Source organism: Styela clava, chromosome 9, assembly GCF_964204865.1.
Source record: "Styela clava chromosome 9, kaStyClav1.hap1.2, whole genome shotgun sequence".
Lineage (NCBI taxonomy): Eukaryota > Metazoa > Chordata > Ascidiacea > Stolidobranchia > Styelidae > Styela > Styela clava.
In genome coordinates, this window is record NC_135258.1 from 8,023,952 (window position 1) to 8,045,894 (window position 21,943).

General features: G+C 36.0%; 3 protein-coding genes across 3 annotated transcripts; all 3 read right to left on the reverse strand.

The window, feature by feature from the left end:
• Positions 1-2,184: 2,184 nt before the first annotated feature.
• LOC120338954 (microfibril-associated glycoprotein 4-like) lies at positions 2,185-5,851 on the reverse strand. Its single transcript, XM_039406978.2, has 6 exons — positions 5,550-5,851; positions 5,059-5,198; positions 4,624-4,720; positions 3,986-4,082; positions 3,368-3,435; positions 2,185-2,892 (listed from the first exon to the last, which is right to left on the reverse strand). Exons 1-6 carry the CDS (start codon positions 5,824-5,826, stop codon positions 2,636-2,638), a joined length of 936 nt encoding a protein of 311 aa, XP_039262912.2. The 5' UTR covers positions 5,827-5,851; the 3' UTR covers positions 2,185-2,635.
• A 2,313-nt stretch (positions 5,852-8,164) lies between these two features.
• On the reverse strand, positions 8,165-11,977 carry LOC120338953 (ryncolin-1-like). The gene is made up of 6 exons (XM_039406977.2): positions 11,614-11,977; positions 11,107-11,246; positions 10,329-10,425; positions 9,657-9,753; positions 9,231-9,298; positions 8,165-9,040 (listed from the first exon to the last, which is right to left on the reverse strand). Exons 1-6 carry the CDS (start codon positions 11,897-11,899, stop codon positions 8,787-8,789), a joined length of 942 nt encoding a protein of 313 aa, XP_039262911.2. The 5' UTR covers positions 11,900-11,977; the 3' UTR covers positions 8,165-8,786.
• Positions 11,978-14,024: 2,047 nt separating this feature from the next.
• On the reverse strand, positions 14,025-17,288 carry LOC120340013 (microfibril-associated glycoprotein 4-like). Its single transcript, XM_039408265.2, has 6 exons — positions 17,003-17,288; positions 16,568-16,707; positions 15,616-15,712; positions 14,910-15,006; positions 14,487-14,554; positions 14,025-14,275 (listed from the first exon to the last, which is right to left on the reverse strand). Exons 1-6 carry the CDS (start codon positions 17,286-17,288, stop codon positions 14,025-14,027), a joined length of 939 nt encoding a protein of 312 aa, XP_039264199.2.
• Positions 17,289-21,943: the final 4,655 nt, after the last annotated feature.

A 21,943-nucleotide genomic window follows, 5' to 3' on the forward strand; every position in this document is an offset into this window, starting at 1 on the left:
CTCAATTATGATAATCATACAACCACATATTTGGTAACACTGGGGCGACGCAATATAGATGTAGCAAAGTGCTTATTCAAATACAAATACACGTTATGCTTTATTTGTGACACATTGCAATAAATTAAGTTAGTGTGCCGAATCTCTTTTATGTGGTACACTTCTGTGCACTCTATCGACGTGGCATATCTCGGCTGTATATACACTCGTTTGAGAAGCTTTAGACTCAGGGATAGTGAACCTGCGGCCCGCGAACTAATTTGTTACTGTCCACGAACGATCCGAAATTTACGCATAAAACAAAAATTAGTTCTTAATATATTATTGGCTCCACACGGATTTATTTGATTACAAGTGATTCTGTACGGCACTTGTTTAGTGGTAAGTAGCGTCAGTTGTATGTCGCTTTTTGATAAACTTCTTTTGTAATTATAATTTAAGTCTAGTTTGATTTTTAAAATTTGAAAATATCTGGAATACGGAGGGAGGTTTGCCACGAGAGTCAAACATTCCAAAGTTCTTGGACCAAAATTATTTTTCTACTTGCGCCGTTTAAAACCAGTTTGCTTGATACACCAAGTAGGCATCGCAGTTATTGAGGGATTTAATGTAAAATAACAATACAAAACGTGACATGGCAAATAAGAAATTCGATCTCGAGACCCGGGGTTGCGCCACTGCTCGTTTGTGCGACAGTGCAAAACGTGTAATGTGCTCGTTTCGAAGCACATATTGCTGTGAGCAGCTTTATCTGAAATGTATTACAATGAGAATAAATTTTGTCTTCGCTTGTCAGGTCGTCATTTGGACCACTTACTGTGAGGCAACGAAGTTGCCATTTGATTTTAACGCTTTAGCCTTGACACAAAAAATCAGTATCATCCTCCACATCGATAAAAAGTAAATAAAAACATGTATTGTTTGATAATATATTAAAAAAGGTCACATAGACTTCTCATTGTGCTAGGCTTTTACCACAGCAATAGAGGGTGAGAGTGCGTCATAGTTTTATTTTATTTCCTTTCCCCTGACATTGTTCCGATATATAGCAATTTACGATTCGCTTCCGCTAAACTAATTGTGTTTGGTTACCTTATATATTTTATACGTATAACAATATTCATATCAACCGATGGCATGATAATGTATTAATTTGGTCGTGCAAAAAGTTACAATATAAGAGTTAAAATAAATACAATAAATTTGCTTTGATATGATGCAGGAACTTTAAACCGCCAAATGTGGCTGTTTCGATCCTTGCTCAAGTGCATTTAGTGCACAGTGACGCATTAACACAAAGGCACCAAGAAATTGGCAATAGTCAGGCTCATACTATCTCAATCAACCTTTAGTAGAAATTTCCTCAGTGTGTTCTTACTCACAACTTGTTCAGAGTAATACAGTAAACTAATCTAAAAGAATATAATATTTTTGTGCACCTTTCCATAGATGCTTTCATTTGAATACCCAAATTTTTCAAAATGATCCACGAACCAATAACCAATAAACCGTTAAAATCCACTAATGTGTCTGTATTCGATTTGGATTCAGTCTATGGAAGCGATAAATATACTGTTGGGGCTGCCACTTTGTGTGAGATCGACCTGCTTAACGGGATCTCAATCGGTGCCACTTTGGTATGCGTTCAATCTCATAAAAACATTCTCATGCAATTCGGTTCCTAACACTAACTAAAATTACTGAAATCGTACAACCGCTGAGATTGCATATCAAAGTAGCACCTTGTTGAGTAAATTAGATAAGATACCTTTTGCCACGGATATCTTTTAGTTAAAACATTATTGCAATTCAACCGTGGAGAATTTTTTTTACTTTCTTTCACTCGGTGGTTGCAATCAGAGAGACAGTTCTAATTTACTGAATAGACGGGGCAATTTCAAGACCGTATTCAGTCCAATATTTGTGAGGGGGCAATTATTTTTTCTATAATGACGTAATACGACGCTTACTCGTACCTTTTGCGACGAAAAAGTTTAGATAAAAACAGCAACTGATATCTAAGCAATATCTTGAAGAATCTCTCAACAGACTTACTTTGATGTCGAAGATTTCCAAGCTATATAAGCGCATGACCCCTTTTTCGCCCCCACCACTTAGCAACGCCTATATGATCAACATTGATGTGAATCTCATCTATTCGCCCACCATTATTAAAAAGACGAATTATGTGGTTGAAGTTGATGATATATTTTAGGTAAGAAGACTCAAAACAAAGCAACTTTAATAAGATGACAATAAAAATGCATGCAGATTATTACGGCTATTACTATTAGTCTGATATTATTTCACGATAGGCAAACATGATAATCTTGACACACATAAAAACATGTATCAGGCAAAACTTGAAATTTTAATGGACTAATGAGAAAGTATCTATTTGACTGTAGGCTACTATACAGGGATGGCCATAATGTCGCGCACAAGAACAAAACTTACAATCTATGTTTAAACGTGTACGTCAATAGCCAACTCAGTTTAATTTGGATTGTTATCATGATGAATCAGAAACGACTGTGTCTCAGAATCGAATAAGTTCAAAGTTTTTGTATCTTTGAGATTTACCTTAATGTGCGACTTTATGATTACCCTGTACGTAGATGTTACTTCTATACTATTAAAAATCTGGGACGGCTGATTTCCTGATCTTAATTTCCACAAATTTGGCAAATGGAGTGTATGTATTTTTCCACTTATACCAGGATAAACCCTCGGCGGATGTGCCTGTGTATAAACCATTCAAGTTAGCGTGGTGACAATAGTTGTACCACCAACCCCCTATGTACGATTCAGCGCAATTTTTCCCTGGGTCCTGGTCGTTTTCTTGATCCTTTGTCGAAAATTGGTTATTGTTATGGTGCGCCATCGAATCGCCTGTTAATATAAACAATATGATAAATTCAATGACTCGAGAACAAGTGCAGTGCGATACATGTTGCTCGAATAATTCGTTATAAGAGATGAAGATTGAGGCAACTAAAATTTTGTTGCTGCACATACACTTACTATATATACAAGGGGTTTTCAAACGTTTAGGGCTCGTGAGTACTTTCCCCCTTACGGAGTATTTTAACTCTCATGAATCCTCTGTTTATCATTCCATTAAGTTAAACAAATTCATGGCCAACAAGATGAAACCACCTTCAGAAATAACCTTATCAAGCAACGAAACTAGGTAGAACGGGAAGCTTTCTTGTCAGGGCAGAAGTAAGATCAGTTTCGCGCCTAGCACTGCGGCGCCCTCTAAATGCAAGGCCCCATTGGGTTCCCCGGTTGGTAACCGCTGTTATATAAATCGAAAAACAGCGTTATTGTCAATTGTTGATTATAAAAATCATTTTGAGCATACCTGCGTTTCCTGAATATCCGGTAATTTTTATTCGATAATTGTCTCCCGCTCCAGCAATTTGAAAATGGCTGAAAATTAGAATATTATTTGATATTTAATAATATATAAATGTATAGGATATTTTAGGTTATTTCATGATGATTCTACTTGAAACAAATTTGCCATGAACAATAACGATCAACAAACGAAAATTTGAAAAAATTTCTAAAACTTCAAATGCTACAACCAATTACCCTGTTACTTTTATGTCTAGAATTCAAATATACAGGGCGACCAAGAAGTCTTCAAATTTTTCAAAATTGCAAAAGGAATTTATCGATACCATATATTGTTTTGGCCCTCACATGCATTAAATAAAGTAAAAATACCCAAACAATTACTGATTAAAATACAACAAACCTGGTTTAAATATATTGAGAACTGAATTCATAAAATATAAGTTGTAAAAGAACTTTAAGCACACCCTGTATATTTACACGTAATAACATTAGCAAACTTAAAATGGTAGTTCACTGAATAATCGACCGTTTTGTAAGTCTTTTTACGCTCTTTCATTTTATCAAATACTAAATAAAGTATACAAAATATTTGGCAGTGCGTAAAGGAAATTTCAATTACCCGTATTTTGCAAATAATTTTTTGTTGTCTTTTGTTATAAAGTCGAATCGAATCTCATGAGGACCATTGGTGGATATTCTATGCATCGTCTCTAGTCCTGTGAAATATAAAGATATCAATAGTTAGTGTTGGCTGAATCGTGTTTTTTCAACTTTGAGAGTCAATTCTAGTCAAGATGTTACGTCAGAGACAAAGTTAGGTGAGCCAGTTAGCTATTGGTTATCCCACATTTCTGAACTTAAATCTCGGACCACGGAAGTTTTTCAAACGCCCGAGAACGGTATCGAATCAAGTCACTGCATTCCCGTGTCACAAACCAGGGTCGTAATTTGAAAAATAAATTATTTGGAATCTGGTATATTTTATGATATTTGGGGTGGACCAAAGTAGAATGACAGTTTTGTAACTATTAATAATAATTAAAGTAATTTAACATCAATTGTAATCTACTTCTGGTCCACCCTATATATATATATGATAGTCGGATAAACGAATGCGTATTAATAGAAAATTCGAGACAAAACGAGAAATAACATATTGCCTTGATATCCGCGACACCATCCTCTGTATGACATTATATAAATTTGATTATATTTTAAACAACCAACGCATAATTATGTTTATAATATTAAGTATACCTAGCCAGAATTCTCGTTCTATGTGACCAAAACCGGTGACATAGTCATTCCAGTCACGATAAAAATCTTCCGATCCGTCAAGTCTTCTTTGTATTACCTTAAAAAAAGAATGTGACAGGTTAATTAAAATGAGTTGCGATCGTCAAATTTTAGGGACAACTATTCTACTCAGATGTTTGTATTCTTTTCTTTTGTGTCATAAAACGAGCATATGGAATAATATATTATATGTTTAATTTTTTTGCGCGGATTGTGACGCATTGGTCTGAAATCTACGGCTAGTGTTAGGGCGACGCTTTCCATCGCATCTCTGATTACACTGCGTGGGTTCGCAGGTTTGAATCCTGTGGGTGATTATATGCATAAGAATTGCTTAATTCCTCACCGCCGTATGGTGGTACGGGGGTACATGAGGGTTATCAAAACTCTACTCACAATCCAACCGCCACCATCGGTTACTTGATCACAATACACTTGGACTCCCTGTTTACTTTCATTGAACGGATGAATCGCATAATTTCCACTTGATATCACGTGATTCTTTACCGCTGCACAGTCCCGTGGAAACATCCATTCTAGAAAAAGTAATTGCACTTTTATTATGCTCCATGCCTGTTCAGATAATTTAAAAAAAAATGGAAATTATTGGGAAATTATCTTTACATGTTATCAAGCTATGTTACGAGTATAATAAACTTCCCAAGTCAAAGTATTGTTCTTTGTATCCTATCTAATAACCAAAATAATTATATTTATTTCGTTTTTTCCTATGCAAATACCAATTGCCCGAAGGAACAAGCAACAAGTACAATTGCAATGACGATTAGCTACTTGCAATTTATCGTTCAAAAAATTCACTATACCAAACTATATAACAAGTAAATTAAAGTTTCCCAATGTATGCATTGGAACATTTTATAACTTACCATCCAACTCTTGAACTTGACGTTCAAGCTGTTCGTATCGTTCAACTAAATCTTCGCAGCAAGTACTTGGTGGCCCTGCTGGTCCTATCATTCCACGAGGTCCTTCTGGGCCGCGCTCTCCAGGTGGTCCAGGAGGCCCTTCCTTACAAGGTACTTCCTCATTACATGGAAGATGACAAATTCCGAGACTAATACTTGCTTGAGACTTACAAGCAAAGTATTGGAGAATAATTAATGTCACCAAGAAAAATGACTTAGTATTGCCCGTCCACATCATGTCCTCTGATGAATTTCACAGGAATAAAATACCAAACGGCCCAGAATAATTGCTTTTATATACAACACATTGTATTGGTGCCTCTGCGGTTAAATGAGTTTTAGTAGGCAGTTATGTCACGGCTGTAATGGTAGCAGAATGACATTGATATGTCGCTAATAAACACATACACGCGAAAACCTATCTCTAGATCATATTAATTCAGCAGGCTATTCACCGTATGCATCACATGTATATAGCATAAGATCTTGTTTCGTGTTAAAAAGTGCAGCATAGTGATATTTAATCAAATTAGGTCTTTTTAGGGTGTGAAGTATTGCGGTTATTCTTGCAATCTCATTAAGACCTATATATCTCCCGATTCAATTAGAACTTGCTGGTGCTGGTGTTTCTGTTTTGAATAATACAAACATTTCATTCTTAATTGACGTTTAATTTATTCATTCTCATGCATAACAACATCTATAATATGTTTATCCCCCACAAATATTTTAAAAGTTAGATTTAAGGGGCATCAATATTAGGAATTCGACCTGGGCAGCAGAACAGTTTGACAAGCCCCTGTCTATAATCCTCTCTACAGACCGATTTTAGAATTGATATCGATTTAGAATCGAATATATTTAATCAAATCGTGTTGCCGATGCGATGATGCCGAAGAAAAGTTTTTAATCATGATGGACGGTGTGAAATCAATAGCGACGTACTACTCCCGTGACCACAATTTTACGTAAAAATGTTTGCTTATGACACTTTATTTTTAGCGTAAGCTGGGTTTAAAATACCCATGTTCAATTATGACAATTATACAACCACATATTTGGTAACACTGGGGGACGCAATGTAAATGTAGCAAGGTGCTTATTTAAATGTCCATGCACGTTATGCTTTATTTGTGACACATTGCAATAAAATAAGTTAGTGTGCCGAATCTCTTCTAGTGGTGCACTTCTGTGCACTCATCGATGTTGCATACTTGGGCTGTATAGATACCGTTTGAGAAGCTCTTGTCTAGACTCAGGGATGGCGAACTTGCGGCCCACAAACTAATTTTTTGAGGCCCACGAACGACCCGACATTTAACGCATAAAACAAAAATTGATTCTTAGTATATTATTGGCTCCCCACGGATTTATTTGGATACAGTCTACAAGTGATTTTGTACGGCACTTGTTTAGTAGTGAGTAGCGTCAGTTGTATGTTCCTTCTTGATGAACGTCATTTGTAATTATAAGTTATGTCTAGTTTGATTTTTAAAATTTGAAAATATCTGGAATACGGAGGGAGTTTGCGACGAGAGTCAAACATTCCAAAGTTCTTGGACGAAAATTATTTTTTTCCTTGCCCCTTTTAAAACCAGTTTGCTTGATATGCCAAGTCAGCATCGCAGTTATTAATGGATTTAATGTAAAATGTCAATACAAAACGTGATATGGCAAATACGAAATTCAATCTCGAGACCCGGGTTTGCGCCATTGCTTATTGCGCGACAGTGCAAAACGTGTAAAGTGCTCGCTCGAGAGCACATATTGCTGTGAGCAGCTCTAAAATGTATTACACTGAGAATAAATTTCGTACTCGCTTGTCAGGTCGTCATTTGGACGACGTACAGCGGGGCAACGAAGTTGCCATTTGATTTTAACGCTTCAGCCATGACAGAGAAACATAATCATCCTCCACATCGATAATAAGTAAATAAAAACATGTATTGTTTGATAATATATTAAAAAAAGCCGCTCATACTTCTCATTGTGCCATGCTTTTATCACAGCAATAGAGGGTGCGAGTGCGTCATAGTTTGAAGTAGTTTCATGTGGAGATGGTTCGTAGGCGAAAATTGATGCGGTTCGCACGCCACCGGAAATGTGTATAGCTGACGCGCACGTACATAAAGTTTGTCGACGACTGATCTATGGAGTGCAGGGGCAAAAGCATTTATTACGACCAGCCTTTGTTTGAACATCTTAAGTTACAATAGTAAAAGTTAAAATAAATACAATAAAATTTTCTAAATTCTGAGGCAAGTACTTTGAACCGTCCAATGTGGCTGTTTCAATCCTTGCTCAGGTATTCCTGCATTCAGTGCACAGTGGCGCATTAACACAAATGCACCAAGAATTTGGCAATAGTCAGGCACGTGCTATATCAATCAACCTTGTGATTGACCAATCAATCCTTTAAATTACCTTAGTGTATACTTGCTCACAACTTATTCAGAGTAATACAGTGAACTTATCTAAAAGATTATATTATTTTTGTGCACCTTTCCATAGATACTTTCATTTGAATGCCCAAATTTTTCATAATGAACGGTAACCACTAACCAATGAAGCGCTAAAATTAACACATGATTATATTCAATTTGATTCAGTCCATGGAAGCTATAAATATGCGTTTAACCTCCTAAAGTCATTTTCATAGAATTCAGTTCATAACCCTTACTAAAATCAATACATAACGAAATAGTGTTCTGTTGGGTATATAAAACGTAAACTCTGAAATATCCGAATTCTAACCCATGCAATAGATATCTTTTAATCAGAAAAAAATATAGATTGCGCTTCATTCGCCGGTAAATTGACACTTTTTATTTTAAATTACTCGATTGGTTACAATCAACGAGAAAACGTAAGTTTTAACAGGAGAGGCATGGTACATTGGTGTGAATCTCATCTATTCGTCCTTCATTATGAAGTCGAATTTTGTAATGTAGAAATGAATTGTTATTTTTTCATGAGAATTACATGCTTTAAAATAAAACAACAGGAGGCAAAGCAAAGCAAATGTTATATATACTGGCAATAAAAATGTATACAGATTTTTCTGTGATTGTTATTAATCCGCTTGTATTTGACGCTACGCGGGCATAATACTTTTTTCACTTATAAAAACACCAAGAAAATTTACAACCTAATAGAGCAAGTGTTTATTTGATTCAAACAATAAATGGCAATGGCTGTTTAGTTTCTGCGTTTCCGGATCTTCATTTCTACAAATTTTGCAAATGGAGTGTATGAATTTTTCCACCTAAACCAGGATAAACCCTTGGCCGATGCCGTTGTGTCTGCGTATAAACCATTCAAGTTAGCGTTATGGCACCGATTGTACCACCACCCCCCTTTGTACGATACAGCGCAATTTTTTCCAGGGTCGTGATCGTTTTCTTGATCCTTCGTCGTAAATTGGTTATTGTTATGGTTTGCCATTGAATCGCCTGTTAAGTGAAACGACATGATAAATTCAATCACCCAAGAATAAGTGCCGTGCGATACATGTTACTCTATTAAATTGTATCGTTATAAGAGATCGATGAAACTGTTTTAAACATATACATACTACATTAATTTAATATGTAAAACAGCGCTATTTTCTATTGTTAATTATAATAAATATTTTGAGCATACCAGCATTTCCTGAATATCCGGTAATTGTTATTCGATAATTTTCTTCTGCCCCAGCAATTTGAAATTGTCTAAACATTAGAAACTTTTGTGAATTTAACACATAAATTGTATTTTTAATCACGTAATATTGCTTAAGATGAGTTTACGTGGTGCATATTTGCAAGAAACGAAATGAACAATAAATTGAAGAAATCACTGAAATATCAATTGGTATAACAAATTCATAAGTATAAATACTACGGGAGGCTCTTGGCTAGTCTTCGAACTGATAATAGGACTAAAATAAGGAAAATTGGAAAAAAATTATCGCCTAACCCTAACCTGTTACCCATGTTACGTTCCGATGTCCGCCATCTTGGTTCGCATACTTTGGGAGCACCCATTTTTATTCCATCCAACTATAAATGGAGCATTGAAAATAATTACCCGTATTTTGCAAATATTTTTTCGTTGCCTCTTGTTATAAAATCGAATCGAATTTCATGAAGACCATTGATGGATATTCTGTGCATCGTCTCCAGTCCTGTAAATTATAAAGATATTGATAGCTAGTGCTTAGCCCTCATTTCTGAACTCAAACCTTGAATCAAGGATTATCTTATTCAGAACCTTGTTTTATTGCAACGCTCGAGAACGGATGTGGATTGGAGCCACTTCATTCCCGAGTCACAAGTCAAGTTCAGTCGCAGTCGAGCCAGATTCGGAGTTGATTTTAACAAAGAGTGAAGTACATAATATTCTTTCTCAGAAAATCTAATTTTGAAATTAAAAATTCAACCGTTTTAGCCCGAAAAAATATTTATGACAGAACACCATTCCACTAGTCTATGAAAAAGTGTGTGAAGAAAATGTGAGCTATTAACGTTTATTGACGTACGAATATTCAGAGAACGGAAATCGTTTAGCATATTTTATATGTTAATGCTGGCTCATTATAAATAGCTGGTCGGATTATCGAATCCTTAACATCACCATAACTTCCGGGACAGTACAAAAAAGATTCTTTTATCATGGACGCCACCATGCGCAGAAAAAACTTGAAAATGCCTTTAAGGTGTTATATCTATAAATTCAAGTTGTTCGTCATTTTAAGTATACCTAGCCAGAATTCTTGTTCTTTGTAACCAAAACCTGTGACATAGTCTTCCCAGTCACGATAAAAATCTTCCGATCCGTCAAGTCTTCTTTGTATTACCTAAAAATGAACGTGACAAGAAAAATGATCTTTGATTTGCAATCGTCGACGTTTTTCATCGCTCCTCTGATTTCCCTGCGTGGGTTCGTAAGTTGGAATTCAGCGGCGGATACTTATGTGCCAGAGAATTACTGAACTCTTTCATCGCCGTAGAGTGGTAACCGTAAAGGTTGGTCGGTTTTGCCTACCTAAAGTTCATATACTTGAAACAAAATAACTGGTAACCGGACGAGGAGGCCGTGGTACGCTTCATGACTATAATTTTAAAATGGTCGCAGACGAATTATGTTCCAAAACCTTCAGATTTCTGGATCTGTTCTTGACCAACGGCAGTTTAATATCATGAACGGTAGTGTACAGTGTCTAGAGTCTGGACTAGACTAAAGGTTCATGCATCGTTGTTCTGCCTATCTCATTAAAAATACATAAATTCTATTACGTGCACTGAGCCCTCTGCACGCAATTATATTGAATAGGTGTATTGAGATACGAAGTAAATGGGATTAAAAATAGAAAAAATGCCACACTTGGTTGTTGCTATTCAAGAGTTTTATCTAAACATAGTCACATGGAATTGAGATATATATCAGAATTGCGTATGATAATGATTTCTGTTTGGGCCTCATGCTATTGAACTACTAAGTCTTAAATATAGACAGAACGTTTTTCGAATGCACTTACAATCCAACCGCCTCCATCGGTTTCTTGATCACAATACACTTGGACTCCTTGTTTACTTTCATTGAACGGATGAATCACGTAAGTTCCACTTGATATCACGTGACTTTTTACCGCTGCACAGTCATGTGGGAATATCCATCCTAAAAAAATATTGTCACTTATGTTATGTTCCCTGCTTGGTTGAATAATTCAAAAAGTAAGGATGGTTTGGAAAAATAATCTTCACCTGTCATCGAGTTATGTTACGAATATAAATATACCTTTCAAATCAAAACAATGCTCTTCGAATCTTATTGAAATGTCTAATTATTTGTGTTTCATTTTTTCTTGTACAGATAACAGTTGTATAAGCAATAGGTACAATTGCAATGTGAGTAAGCTTCTTGTGATTTTTCGCTCAAACAATGCACTATACTAACCTAAGAGTCAGTAAGAGACCATATCGAATAAATGCGGACACGAGGCTTTCCAAATGCCCCAATACACTGTAACATTATGTTTACTTACCATTTAACTCCTGAACTTGACGTTCAAGCTGTTCGTTTCGTTCAACTAGATCTTCACAGCAACTACTTGGTGACCCTTTCGGTCCAACTAATCCGCGATTTCCTACTGGACCGCGCTTTCCCGGTGATCCAGGTGGACCTCTTACGCGTGAAGGGAGCTGGCTCTCGTTCTCATCACATGAAAGCTGACAAGTTCCGAGACTAATACTTGCTTTAGACGTACAAACGAAGTATTGAAGAATAAGTAATGTCTCCAAGAAAAATGGATTAGTTTTGCCCGCCCTCATTATCTTCGTCTGGTAGAATTCTGAGCAATAAAATATGAAAGGGCCCAGAATAATTGCTTCTATACACTACGCACTGTGTTGATGCTTCCCTGAATAGCAGGTGCGTTTTTGTAGGCAGCTGTTGTTATGTTTAGACTATTTTTTTCCTGTGAACATCTATCTCTAGGGAATTTCAAGTCGGCAGGCTATTTTACTGTATGTCAAACGTCGTATACCTAGTAGAGAATGTTGTTGAGCGTTTCAGAAATAATCAATCAAATTAGGCCTTTGACCTGTGAAGTATTTCGGTTATTCTTGCAATCTCGTTAGGATGTATATACCGCACGATTTAAGTAAAGCGTGACTGCATTTTCAAAGCATATTTCCCACACAATATAACAACGTTGGGATAAGAGCTGGAGATTGTATTTCTGTTTTGATAAGGAATATTCCAATGTCCTTTTTAAAGATGGATTTTACATTTGCTACGTCGAATATATTTAATCAAATCTACTAGCGACTGTTGTTATGCGTAGCGTTTGCAGCTCTCTTTGGGGAATCCCATAGGCCGCACTGCTTTTGAACATAATAAAAATATTTGTCTCCCTACATATTTCTGACGCGTTATTTTCGCCAATAGTTAGCAGGATGAATTCAATGTCTAGCGGTCTCTAGAGATCACTATGTATCAAACACATCTTTTGATGTCAATTTGTGAATTTCAGGTGACATGCAAACATATATTTATTTCTTCATTGATTCGTCTTCATTGAAAAATATCAGCCATCTTGTTTTGAGGTGAATCCCTCAATTTCTTTGTGAATTTCTATTTATGGAATGCATTTATGACATGCGACTTTTCTCTGTTTGGTGAGTTACTGATAAAACAAGTTTTTTTTGTGTGTGTGACAACTCAATGAACTGACTGAGTGATGGATTCTTTGTCTTCTCTAATTTGTGTGTCTGGAGCACTCATTGCAATAAAAAGTCACATTCAATCACGTTAAAATTAGCTCCCTCTTGACCGGGACAACATGCTGTTGGTCTTTAATAAATCCCGCCATATGCGAGTTTTATCGATTTTGCGTCAGATTATCAAAATTCAATCAAAAAATTGACATAATTCTGATTTATTGTTGAAATTTGTGCTAGTTTGCTTACAATCTTTAGTACTATATCTTCAATTTGAAATAACAAAATCAGCCACCTCTTGGCGACCAGAACACCTTGCTGCTTGGCTTTGAAAATCACCAAAATCCCCATATGCGAGCCATGTCAGTTTCACGTCAGTATACCGAAATTCAATAAAAAAAAATTGACATAATCCCAATTTTTTGTTGAAATTGATTCACAATTTTTTCACTATTTTTATGACTATATCTCCAATATGAAAATATAAAACCAGTTCCCTCTTAGACAAAACACCATGCTGTTGGGCTTTGAAAATCCCCTGAATTGCCTTACGTCATTTTGTTTCAGAATACCAAAATTCAGTCGAAAAATTGAATTCATTGAAATTCATTTGCTTCTGCTTACAATCTTTATGATTATATCTTTCATTTGAAATAATGATAACATCCCCTCACCGGTTCTTTGCTTATATCCGTATATTAATCCGTATATCAATTTCGCTTTGTCAATATTTTTCCGTGTGTGAATGATGTGAATCTCTTCTATTGGTCCTCCAATATGTAAAGTTGAATTATGTGATGAAAGTTAATATATTTTAGATGAAAATACTCAAAACAAAACAATCACAATATATATATTAACAATGAAAACATATACAGATTTTTTTCTGTTAGTAATATTAGTCTGGTAACATGATACTCTTGACACTCATAAAAACATCTAGACACAAATTGACAACTGAATAGAGCAAGATATTATTTGATTGTACAAAACAGGGCGGCTATAGAGTCGCGAACCAAGGTAACACACACAATCCATAATGACGTCGATGTATGCCGGATTTTAGAATGTTATCATGATCAATCAGAAAAAACAATCAAGTTCGAATGATTCCAGGGTTTTGTATCTTTGGAATTTTCATATTTACCTCGGTGCGCAATTTTATTGACAACCTGTACGTAGATGGTAGGTATGAACTATATTAATCTATACTATTCAAAATGTGCCACGCTATTTAGTCCCTGCGTTTCCTGATCTTCATTTCTACAAATTTGGCAAATGGAGTGTGTGTATTTTTCCACTTATACCAGGATAAACCCTTGGCCGATGTAATGTCTGCGTATAAACCATTCAAGTTGGCGTAATGGCACCTGTTGTGCCACCACCCCGCTTTGTATACTTCAGCGCAATTTTTTCCCGTGTCTTGGTCGTTTTCCTGATCCATCGTTGAAAATTGGTTATTGTTATGGTACGCCATCGAATCGCCTGTTAATAGAAACAACATGAAAAATTCCATCACCCAAGAATAAGTGCAGTACGATACATGTTGCTCGAATAATTCGTATCGTTATAAGAGATGGATTGAAAAGCAAGTATATATACATACAAATTCAAGTTTTTAAACATACACATACTATATAAACTGAAAAACAGTGTTAGTGTCCGTTGTTAATCATAATAATTATTTTGAGTTTACCAGCATTTCCTGAATATCCGGTAATCGTTATTCGATAATTGTCTTCTTTTCCAGCAATTTTAAATTGTCTACAAATAAAAAAAAATGTGTCAATTTAATATATAAAAAGTATTTTTATTTCCATTACATTTCTTAAGATGAGTTTACTCGAAGTATATTTGCAAGAAACGATCATGATCAATGAACGAAAATGTGGAGAAATCACTGAAAAACCAAATTCTACAACAAATTCCTATTGCGGCTTTTACTTTGCAGCCTGAAATCTCAATTTATAGTATATGTAAAACTATTGGCACTCTTGAAATGGTTAGTTTACTAAATAATCGGTCGTTTTGTAAGTCTTTTTACGCTCTCTCATTTTATCAAAGACTAAATGAAGTACACATGAAATATTTGGCAGTGCGTAAAGAAAACTTCAATTACCCGTATTTTGCGAATAATTTATCGTTGTCTCTTGTTACAAAGTCGAATCGAATCTCATGAGGACCATTGGTGGATATTCTATGCATCGTCTCTAGTCCTGTGAATTATAAAGACATCGATAGTTAGTGTTCAGCCTATGCCCCATTTTCAAACCTAAAATCAAGAATTATTTTATTCGAACCCCGCCAAGTTTTTAACGCTTGAGAACGTCGAGCCGAGTCGAACCACTCTATTCCCGAGTCACAAGTCAAGTTGAGTCGCTCCTTCTTCGCGTCACTTTCTTCGTCCGCAGTCGAGCCAGATTTGTATTAAATTTTGTAACAAAGAGCAAAGTACAGAACATTCTTTCTTAGGTTAATCTGATTTTGCATTTAAAAGTTTAGTCGCCTATTGCCCGAAAAAGGTAATTTTGATAGCACGCCATGTTACTGTTCTACAAAAAGGTGACTGATGAAAATGTATTACATTAACATTTAGTGACGTGTGCATATTTCGAAAAATGGAATTATTTAGAATCTGGTATATTTTAACATTAGCGCAATATTACCTCTATATAATTATACTTATTGCCATTATCACCATAACATTCGAGGCAATACAAAAAAGATTATGTAGTCTTGTCATCGTCGACGCCATCATCAGTATGAAAGTATATAAATTACTTCAATAAACCAACGCAAAATTATGTTCGTAATTTGAAGGATACCTAGCCAGAATTCACGTTCTTTGTAACCGAAACCTGTGACATAGTCATTCCAGTCACGGTAAAAATCTTCAGTTCCGTCAAGTCTTCTTTGTATTACCTATAAAGTAGTTTGACAAGTAAAATTTACCTTGATTTGCAATCGTCAAGATTTAAGGGACAATCGTTCACTCAGATGTTTGTAAATTATCCATCTGTCTGAGTGGCGGATAATTATTTGTGTGAGGATTTCTGCAGTCCTCATCGCCGTAGGGCGGTGCAACGAACTGTTGGTCGGGTTCGCCTACGCTAACCATAAAGTTCATGTATCTGAAAAAATAACTGATAACCGAACGACAGGACGTGACCGTGACTGAGCTGTTTACTCTCCGCCGGGGTAAAAATGATGTCGTATATCCTATTTGAGATGGCTTCATAATACACTAGACTAGCATGCTACACATGTCGCTGCAGCATAGGGTATTATACGTCATTATTGTATTTTATTGATCGTTCGCATTGCCGTGTTATATTTTGTCACTCAATATGGATTAATCATTGTGGAATAAATTGAGCACATTGCAAGCCAGTGACAATCGTATTAGATGAAGTAATTTCGGAATACAGCCTGCTACATACAGGCTGGCCATCTCAGTCGGAACGTATTTGTCACCTTCAAAGCTTATTTTAAAGGATAAATTCTATTGCGCGGCATTTAATGATAAAATGATGACTTAAAATGATTGTAATAATGTCCTCAGCGCGCAATCATATTGAACACGTATCTTGAGATACATACAATACACGCTTGTCTTTAATTGCCATAGTTTCGTCTAAGCAAGGTTACATGGAATTGGGATATTTATTATATATATATATATGAGAATGGGTTTGATAATAAGTTCTGTTTGTGCCACATGAAACTAGACCACAAATAGTTAAACATGGACAAAAGATCCCCAAAGATACTACTCACAATCCAACCGCCTCCATCGGTTTCTTGATCACAATACACTTGGACTCCTTGTTTACTTTCATTGAACGGACGAATCACGTAAGTTCCACTTGATATCACGTGACTTTTTACAGCATCACAGTCCCGTGGAAACATCCATTCTAGAAAAAGTAATTGCACTTTTTTGTGCTTCATGCCTGTTTAGATAATTTAAAAAACTAAAAAGAGTTTTAAAAATTATCTTTGCGTGTTATCGAGTTATGTTACGAGTCTAAACATACCTTCCAACTTTAGGCGTTGTTCTTCGAATTTTATAAAATTGTCCAAAATATTGCCGATTAGTTACTTGCAATTTTTCGTCCCAGAATGCATTATACCAAACTCATAATCGTTAGGAAAATAAAACAAGAAAATTCCAGTTTTCCAATGATTGCATCGCAATATCTAATACCTTACCAACCAACTCTTGAACTTGACGTTCAAGCTGTTTGTTTCGTTCAACTGGATCTTTGCAGCAAGTACCTGGTGACCCTGGTGGTCCCACCAATCCGCGGGGCCCTTCTGGGCCGCTCTTTCCCGGTGGTCCACGCGGTCCTGTTACGCGAGAAGGGAGCTGGCTCTCGTTCTCATCACACGAGAGATGACAAGTTCCGAGACTAATACTTGCTTGAGACTTACAAGTAAAGTACAAGAAAATAATTAATGTCGCCAAGAAAAATGAATCAGTTTTTCTCGCCCACATCATGTCCGTCTGGCGGAACGCACAGCAATCAAATGTCAAACGGCTCAGAATAATTGTTTTTATATATGCGGTATTTCGGTTATTTTTGCAATCTTATTAAGGCGTATATACCGCACGATTTAAGTTATTTTCAAATCACATTTTGCACGCACAATTGAACAACGTTGCATGGGAATGCCAGCTGGAGCTAGTATTTCCGTTTTAATATTGATAGGGAATATTCCATTAACCTTTACAAATACGAATTTCGGCGATGATACGTAGAATATATTAAAACAAAGGTTGCAGCTTCTGCAGTTATGCGTAGCGTTTGCAACTGGCTCTTTTTCAAATATGGAAATGGATATTGCTGTTCCTATTTCAGCATTATCAATCGCTTAGAGACAACTGTTTATAAGTGAAGAAATAGAGCGGGACTTAAATATATGGACACGAAAGCCAAAACAATGTAGTACGGGTATGCATTCTGTCACAGTAGACTACCGGTACGGCATTCGTCACGAGTGAGGCGAAAGCTAAACCGCCCAAAGGTGCGCATTCTTATGACGTAATCGCAGACAAAGAGCAATCCCATAGAGCCCACATAAATTTTCAACATTAAAAATAGCCTTCTAACGAAAAATACAATCCTCAACCACGTTAATTTCAAAGCAATTGGTACAGTAGTTAATGAGAAAAATGACTTCTTCAAAACAACAACAAGAAAGAACCAACAAGAACAAGACCTATTTTGCGTTTGTGGTCTCATAAATTGAAGACAGTCAAGAATCCCAACGTTTAAATTATCTAGCCGCTGTCTGGCAAGTGTTACAAATAAGTTTGGGAATTTTACGGATTTCTTGAATCGCGTAGTTTTGGGGGGTTCATCGCGAAAATACCCAGTCCCTAAGATGTTTGTCCCCCTACATATTACTGACGCGGTGTTTTTCTGCCCATAGTTGGCGCGGTAAATCCAATTTCTAGCGGGATCACTATTTAGCAAGCACGACTTTTGAATCTCCGGGGGCACGCAAACATAGATTGCTCCGATTTTTTTTTTGATTCGTCTTTAGTGTTCAGCTTTATTGTGACTTCAACCACCTCACCACACGTCGGAATGCGAGCCTCTACCTTGAAGGATTTTTTTTATGCTTATGAAGCTCACCATCTTGTTTCGAGATGAATTCCTCAATTTCTTTAGGAAATTCATTTATGACATGCGACTTCATTTATGACATGTGAGTTACTGATAAAACGAGTTTTTTTTTGTGTGTGTGTGTGACAACTCAGCGAACTGACTGAGTGATTGATTCTATGTCTTCTCTAATTTGTGTGTCTGGAGCACTCATTGCAATAAAAAGACACATTCAATCACGGTAAAATTAGCTCCCTCTTGACCAGACAACATGCTGCTGGTCTTTGAAAATCCCGCCATATACGAGTTTCGTCAATTTTGCTTCAGATTATCAAAATTAAATCGAAAAATTGACATAATTTTGAGTTTTTGTTTAATTTATTCTACTTTGCTTACAATCTTTAGAACTATATCTTCAAGTTGAAGTAATAAAATCAACACTCTCTTGACCGGAAGACCATGCGGCTGGGATTTGAAAATCACCAAAATTGCCATATGCGAGCCGCGTCAGTTTCACGTCAGAATACCAAATATCAATCAAAAAATTGAAATAATTCCAATTTTTTATTCAAATTGATTCACATTTTTTTTACTATTTTCATGACTATACCTTCAATTTGAAATGATAAAATCAGATCCCTCCTAGACAGACATCATGCCGCTGAGGCTTGAAAATCACAAAAATCGCCACGTGCGAGTTACGTCAATTTTGAGTGAGAATATCGAAATTCAATCGAAAAATTAACATAATTCTTAGTTTTTTGTTGAAATTGATTCACATTTAATTACTATTTTTATGACTATATCTTCAATTTAGAACAACAAAATCTCTCTTAAACAGGAAACCATGCTGCTGGGCTTTGAAAATTCCCTGAACTGTCTTATGGTGGTTAGGTCATTTTGCAAAATTCAGTCGAAAGGTTGTCATAATTCTAAAACATTATTGAAATTCATTCAGTTATTCTTGTAATCTCATTAAGACCTATATATTGCCCGATTTAAATAATGCTTGCTGGTGCTGATGTTTCTGTTTTGATATTAATATGAAATATCCCATAACTGGGGCAGCAGGTTGTAGGGATGACTCTTTGCTTAGTTTGGTGATTTAAATTAAAATGATACAAACATTCCATTCTTATTTGACCTTCAATTTATTAATTCTCATGCATAACAACATTTATAATATGTTTATACGCCAAATTATTTTAGAAGTTAGATTTAAAGAGCATCGATATCAGAAACTCGCCCCGGGCGGCAGAACAGTTTGACACGACCCTGTTCATAACCCCTTTCTACAGACCGATTTTAGAATTGATATCGATTTATATATTTTATCAAATCTTATATCCTCTGGAGTTATGCGTAGCCTTTGCATTTCTCTCTTTTTTATATATGGATCAAGATATTTATGCTTCTATTTCACCTTGCCAATAGCTTCAGGTATCAGATCATAAGTGCAATACCTATTGATCTCTATGTGATGGTAGTGCCAATAATGATCTATGGAGTGCCAGGTCAAAATAAATTTATACGATCAGCCTGGTTTGAGCATATTTGCTCGTAATGCTTTGCTTTTTTACCGAGCATATGGTGAAATATGAAAGAGTTTGAAAGCCATATTTTCGTTCCCCTGACATTGTGCCGATATACAGTCATTTTTGAATCTCTTCCGTTGAACTAATTGTGTTCGGTAACCATATAGATTTTTTAATGTATAATGATATGTGGTCCAATATAATAGAGTGAACGTTTTAATTTTATATGAAATCGAGCTTGGGCCGTATGAAATTTCAACCAACATCATACGCGGAAATAATCTGTACATCATGACGTCACGTAAAGCGGACGCAGGAGATAATGATTCATTTACATTAAAAAGCAGTTCAAAAGAATAGGTAAATTCCCAGCATATCAAGTATAGATATCCTTGCGGAAGTATTATCGTATAGACTATAGAATTATATTTCGTGTAAATATTCCCACCGCGGCAACCGTGCTGTTTTATTTAATGAATATTATTATCAGGGGCTGGAGTCATTGGGTGTTCACAGTATTCATTTTTAACAGTATAGGCTGTAGTATGCAATACAGCACAAAGAATATTGTTATGTTCTGTACACAGGATTTCAGGTGCTTTATTATAATGAAGCGAATAGATTTATGGGGCTTTGTGAAGTATATTGGAGGAAGAAGGAAAGGTTTGATAATAATAAGAACGAACATTGTCGCCAACAAAGTATCAACAACATCAGCTTTAAATTGGAAAGTTGAATATAGCACAATTTCGCCAAAATATTCAGACGTTGTGGCACGATTTTCGGCGCTCCAGAAGTATGTGTACCAATATGGAGGTAACTTATTTTGTTCGCTTACTTTACATCAAGTTGTGTAAAGGGACTGAAGCGTATGAACATGGGGTATATTCACTTGGCTAACACAGACAGTCCCCGAACTCGTGATAGAACTAAAAGAGGGAAAATCGGAATAAAATTATGCCCTAACCTGGTACACACACTACGGGAGTAACTGATTTTCTACCTGCGATATTTGGTTTTGGGGTAAAAAGTGGAACTCATTAATTAACCTCATTCACTTGCAGCAAATATGTAGAGTCATTATAGCTTGCCTTACTCGACTAAAATAATTATTTAAGGTCAATGTGTTTGAATCGTAGTTGCACAAGACGTAAATTACCCAACTATGACGTCAAAATTAAATCCTTACGAGCGGTTCGACGGGGAATCTTCAAACAATCCTCCACCCGTGGTCTCAACACGATCAGCAACATCCTACCAAAGAAATCCAAGGGAAGATTATCAATTTCATTTACACAAATTCGGAATAGTTGAAGTGGTGATAGGAGTGGTAATATCCGGTTTGTGCATCGGCAGTCTCATAATTCAAACATCTTCTGACCGGAAACAATATAATTCCTCAAACACGAATACAACATGTATATCACCAGGACTGTGGTGCGGTGTATTTTTATTTTTCAGTGGAATACTTGGCATAAAAGCAAAAAACAACCTTGCCCTAAGCATGTATATTGCGAATTCAATAGTCAGCCTCATAGGTGTCGTAATGATGGGCGTTTTAATTGGTGTATCGGCCTGGTGCTCATTGCACACCGATAGTGAAGATTTCTATATCACAGCGATTCACAATACGAACTCGGTTCTGGCGTTTGCAGCATTGGTTGTATGTCTGATTCATTTGCTTTACTGCGTTATTAGAATATGTTGTTCTGCCGGTCAATCTGATTCCGAGCAACCCCAGAGATTTTCTCAACTTGCAACTGGACAATACATGAACATACCAGAAAATACTCCGCCAAATGTCGAACGAACCTGATTTTGAAGCTGGGTTTACCATACTTTTGGACCAGTGTTCTTTAAACTGTTTCATCCTGACCCACAACACGGCCAAATTTTTTGGCGACACCCAGAAACTAAAATATAAGAAAGTTAATTCAATAATATTCTCACACGAAAGATCGAATTTTGGTTTTCCAAATGTTTCAAAATTGATCGATATTTTGCTC

What these genes read in the sequence shown, in the direction of transcription:
- LOC120340013 (XM_039408265.2), bottom strand. Translation starts at nt 17,288, where the DNA reads ATGTGGGCGAGAAAAACTGATTCATTTTTCTTGGCGACATTAATTATT. An exon ending in AGAACGTGAATTCTGGCTAG is followed by an intron (nt 15,007 to 15,615) that starts GTATCCTTCAAA and finishes TATAATTCACAG; the next exon opens with GACTAGAGACGATGCATAGA. An exon ending in AAATTATTCGCAAAATACGG is followed by an intron (nt 14,555 to 14,909) that starts GTAATTGAAGTT and finishes TTTTATTTGTAG; the next exon opens with ACAATTTAAAATTGCTGGAA.
- LOC120338953 (XM_039406977.2), bottom strand. Translation starts at nt 11,899, where the DNA reads ATGAGGGCGGGCAAAACTAATCCATTTTTCTTGGAGACATTACTTATT. An exon ending in AAAATATTTGCAAAATACGG is followed by an intron (nt 9,299 to 9,656) that starts GTAATTATTTTC and finishes TCTAATGTTTAG; the next exon opens with ACAATTTCAAATTGCTGGGG. An exon ending in CGGATATTCAGGAAATGCTG is followed by an intron (nt 9,041 to 9,230) that starts GTATGCTCAAAA and finishes TTCACTTAACAG; the next exon opens with GCGATTCAATGGCAAACCAT.
- LOC120338954 (XM_039406978.2), bottom strand. Translation starts at nt 5,826, where the DNA reads ATGATGTGGACGGGCAATACTAAGTCATTTTTCTTGGTGACATTAATT. An exon ending in TCAAGTTCAAGAGTTGGATG is followed by an intron (nt 5,199 to 5,549) that starts GTAAGTTATAAA and finishes TACTTTTTCTAG; the next exon opens with AATGGATGTTTCCACGGGAC. An exon ending in CCGATGGTGGCGGTTGGATT is followed by an intron (nt 4,721 to 5,058) that starts GTGAGTAGAGTT and finishes TCTTTTTTTAAG; the next exon opens with GTAATACAAAGAAGACTTGA.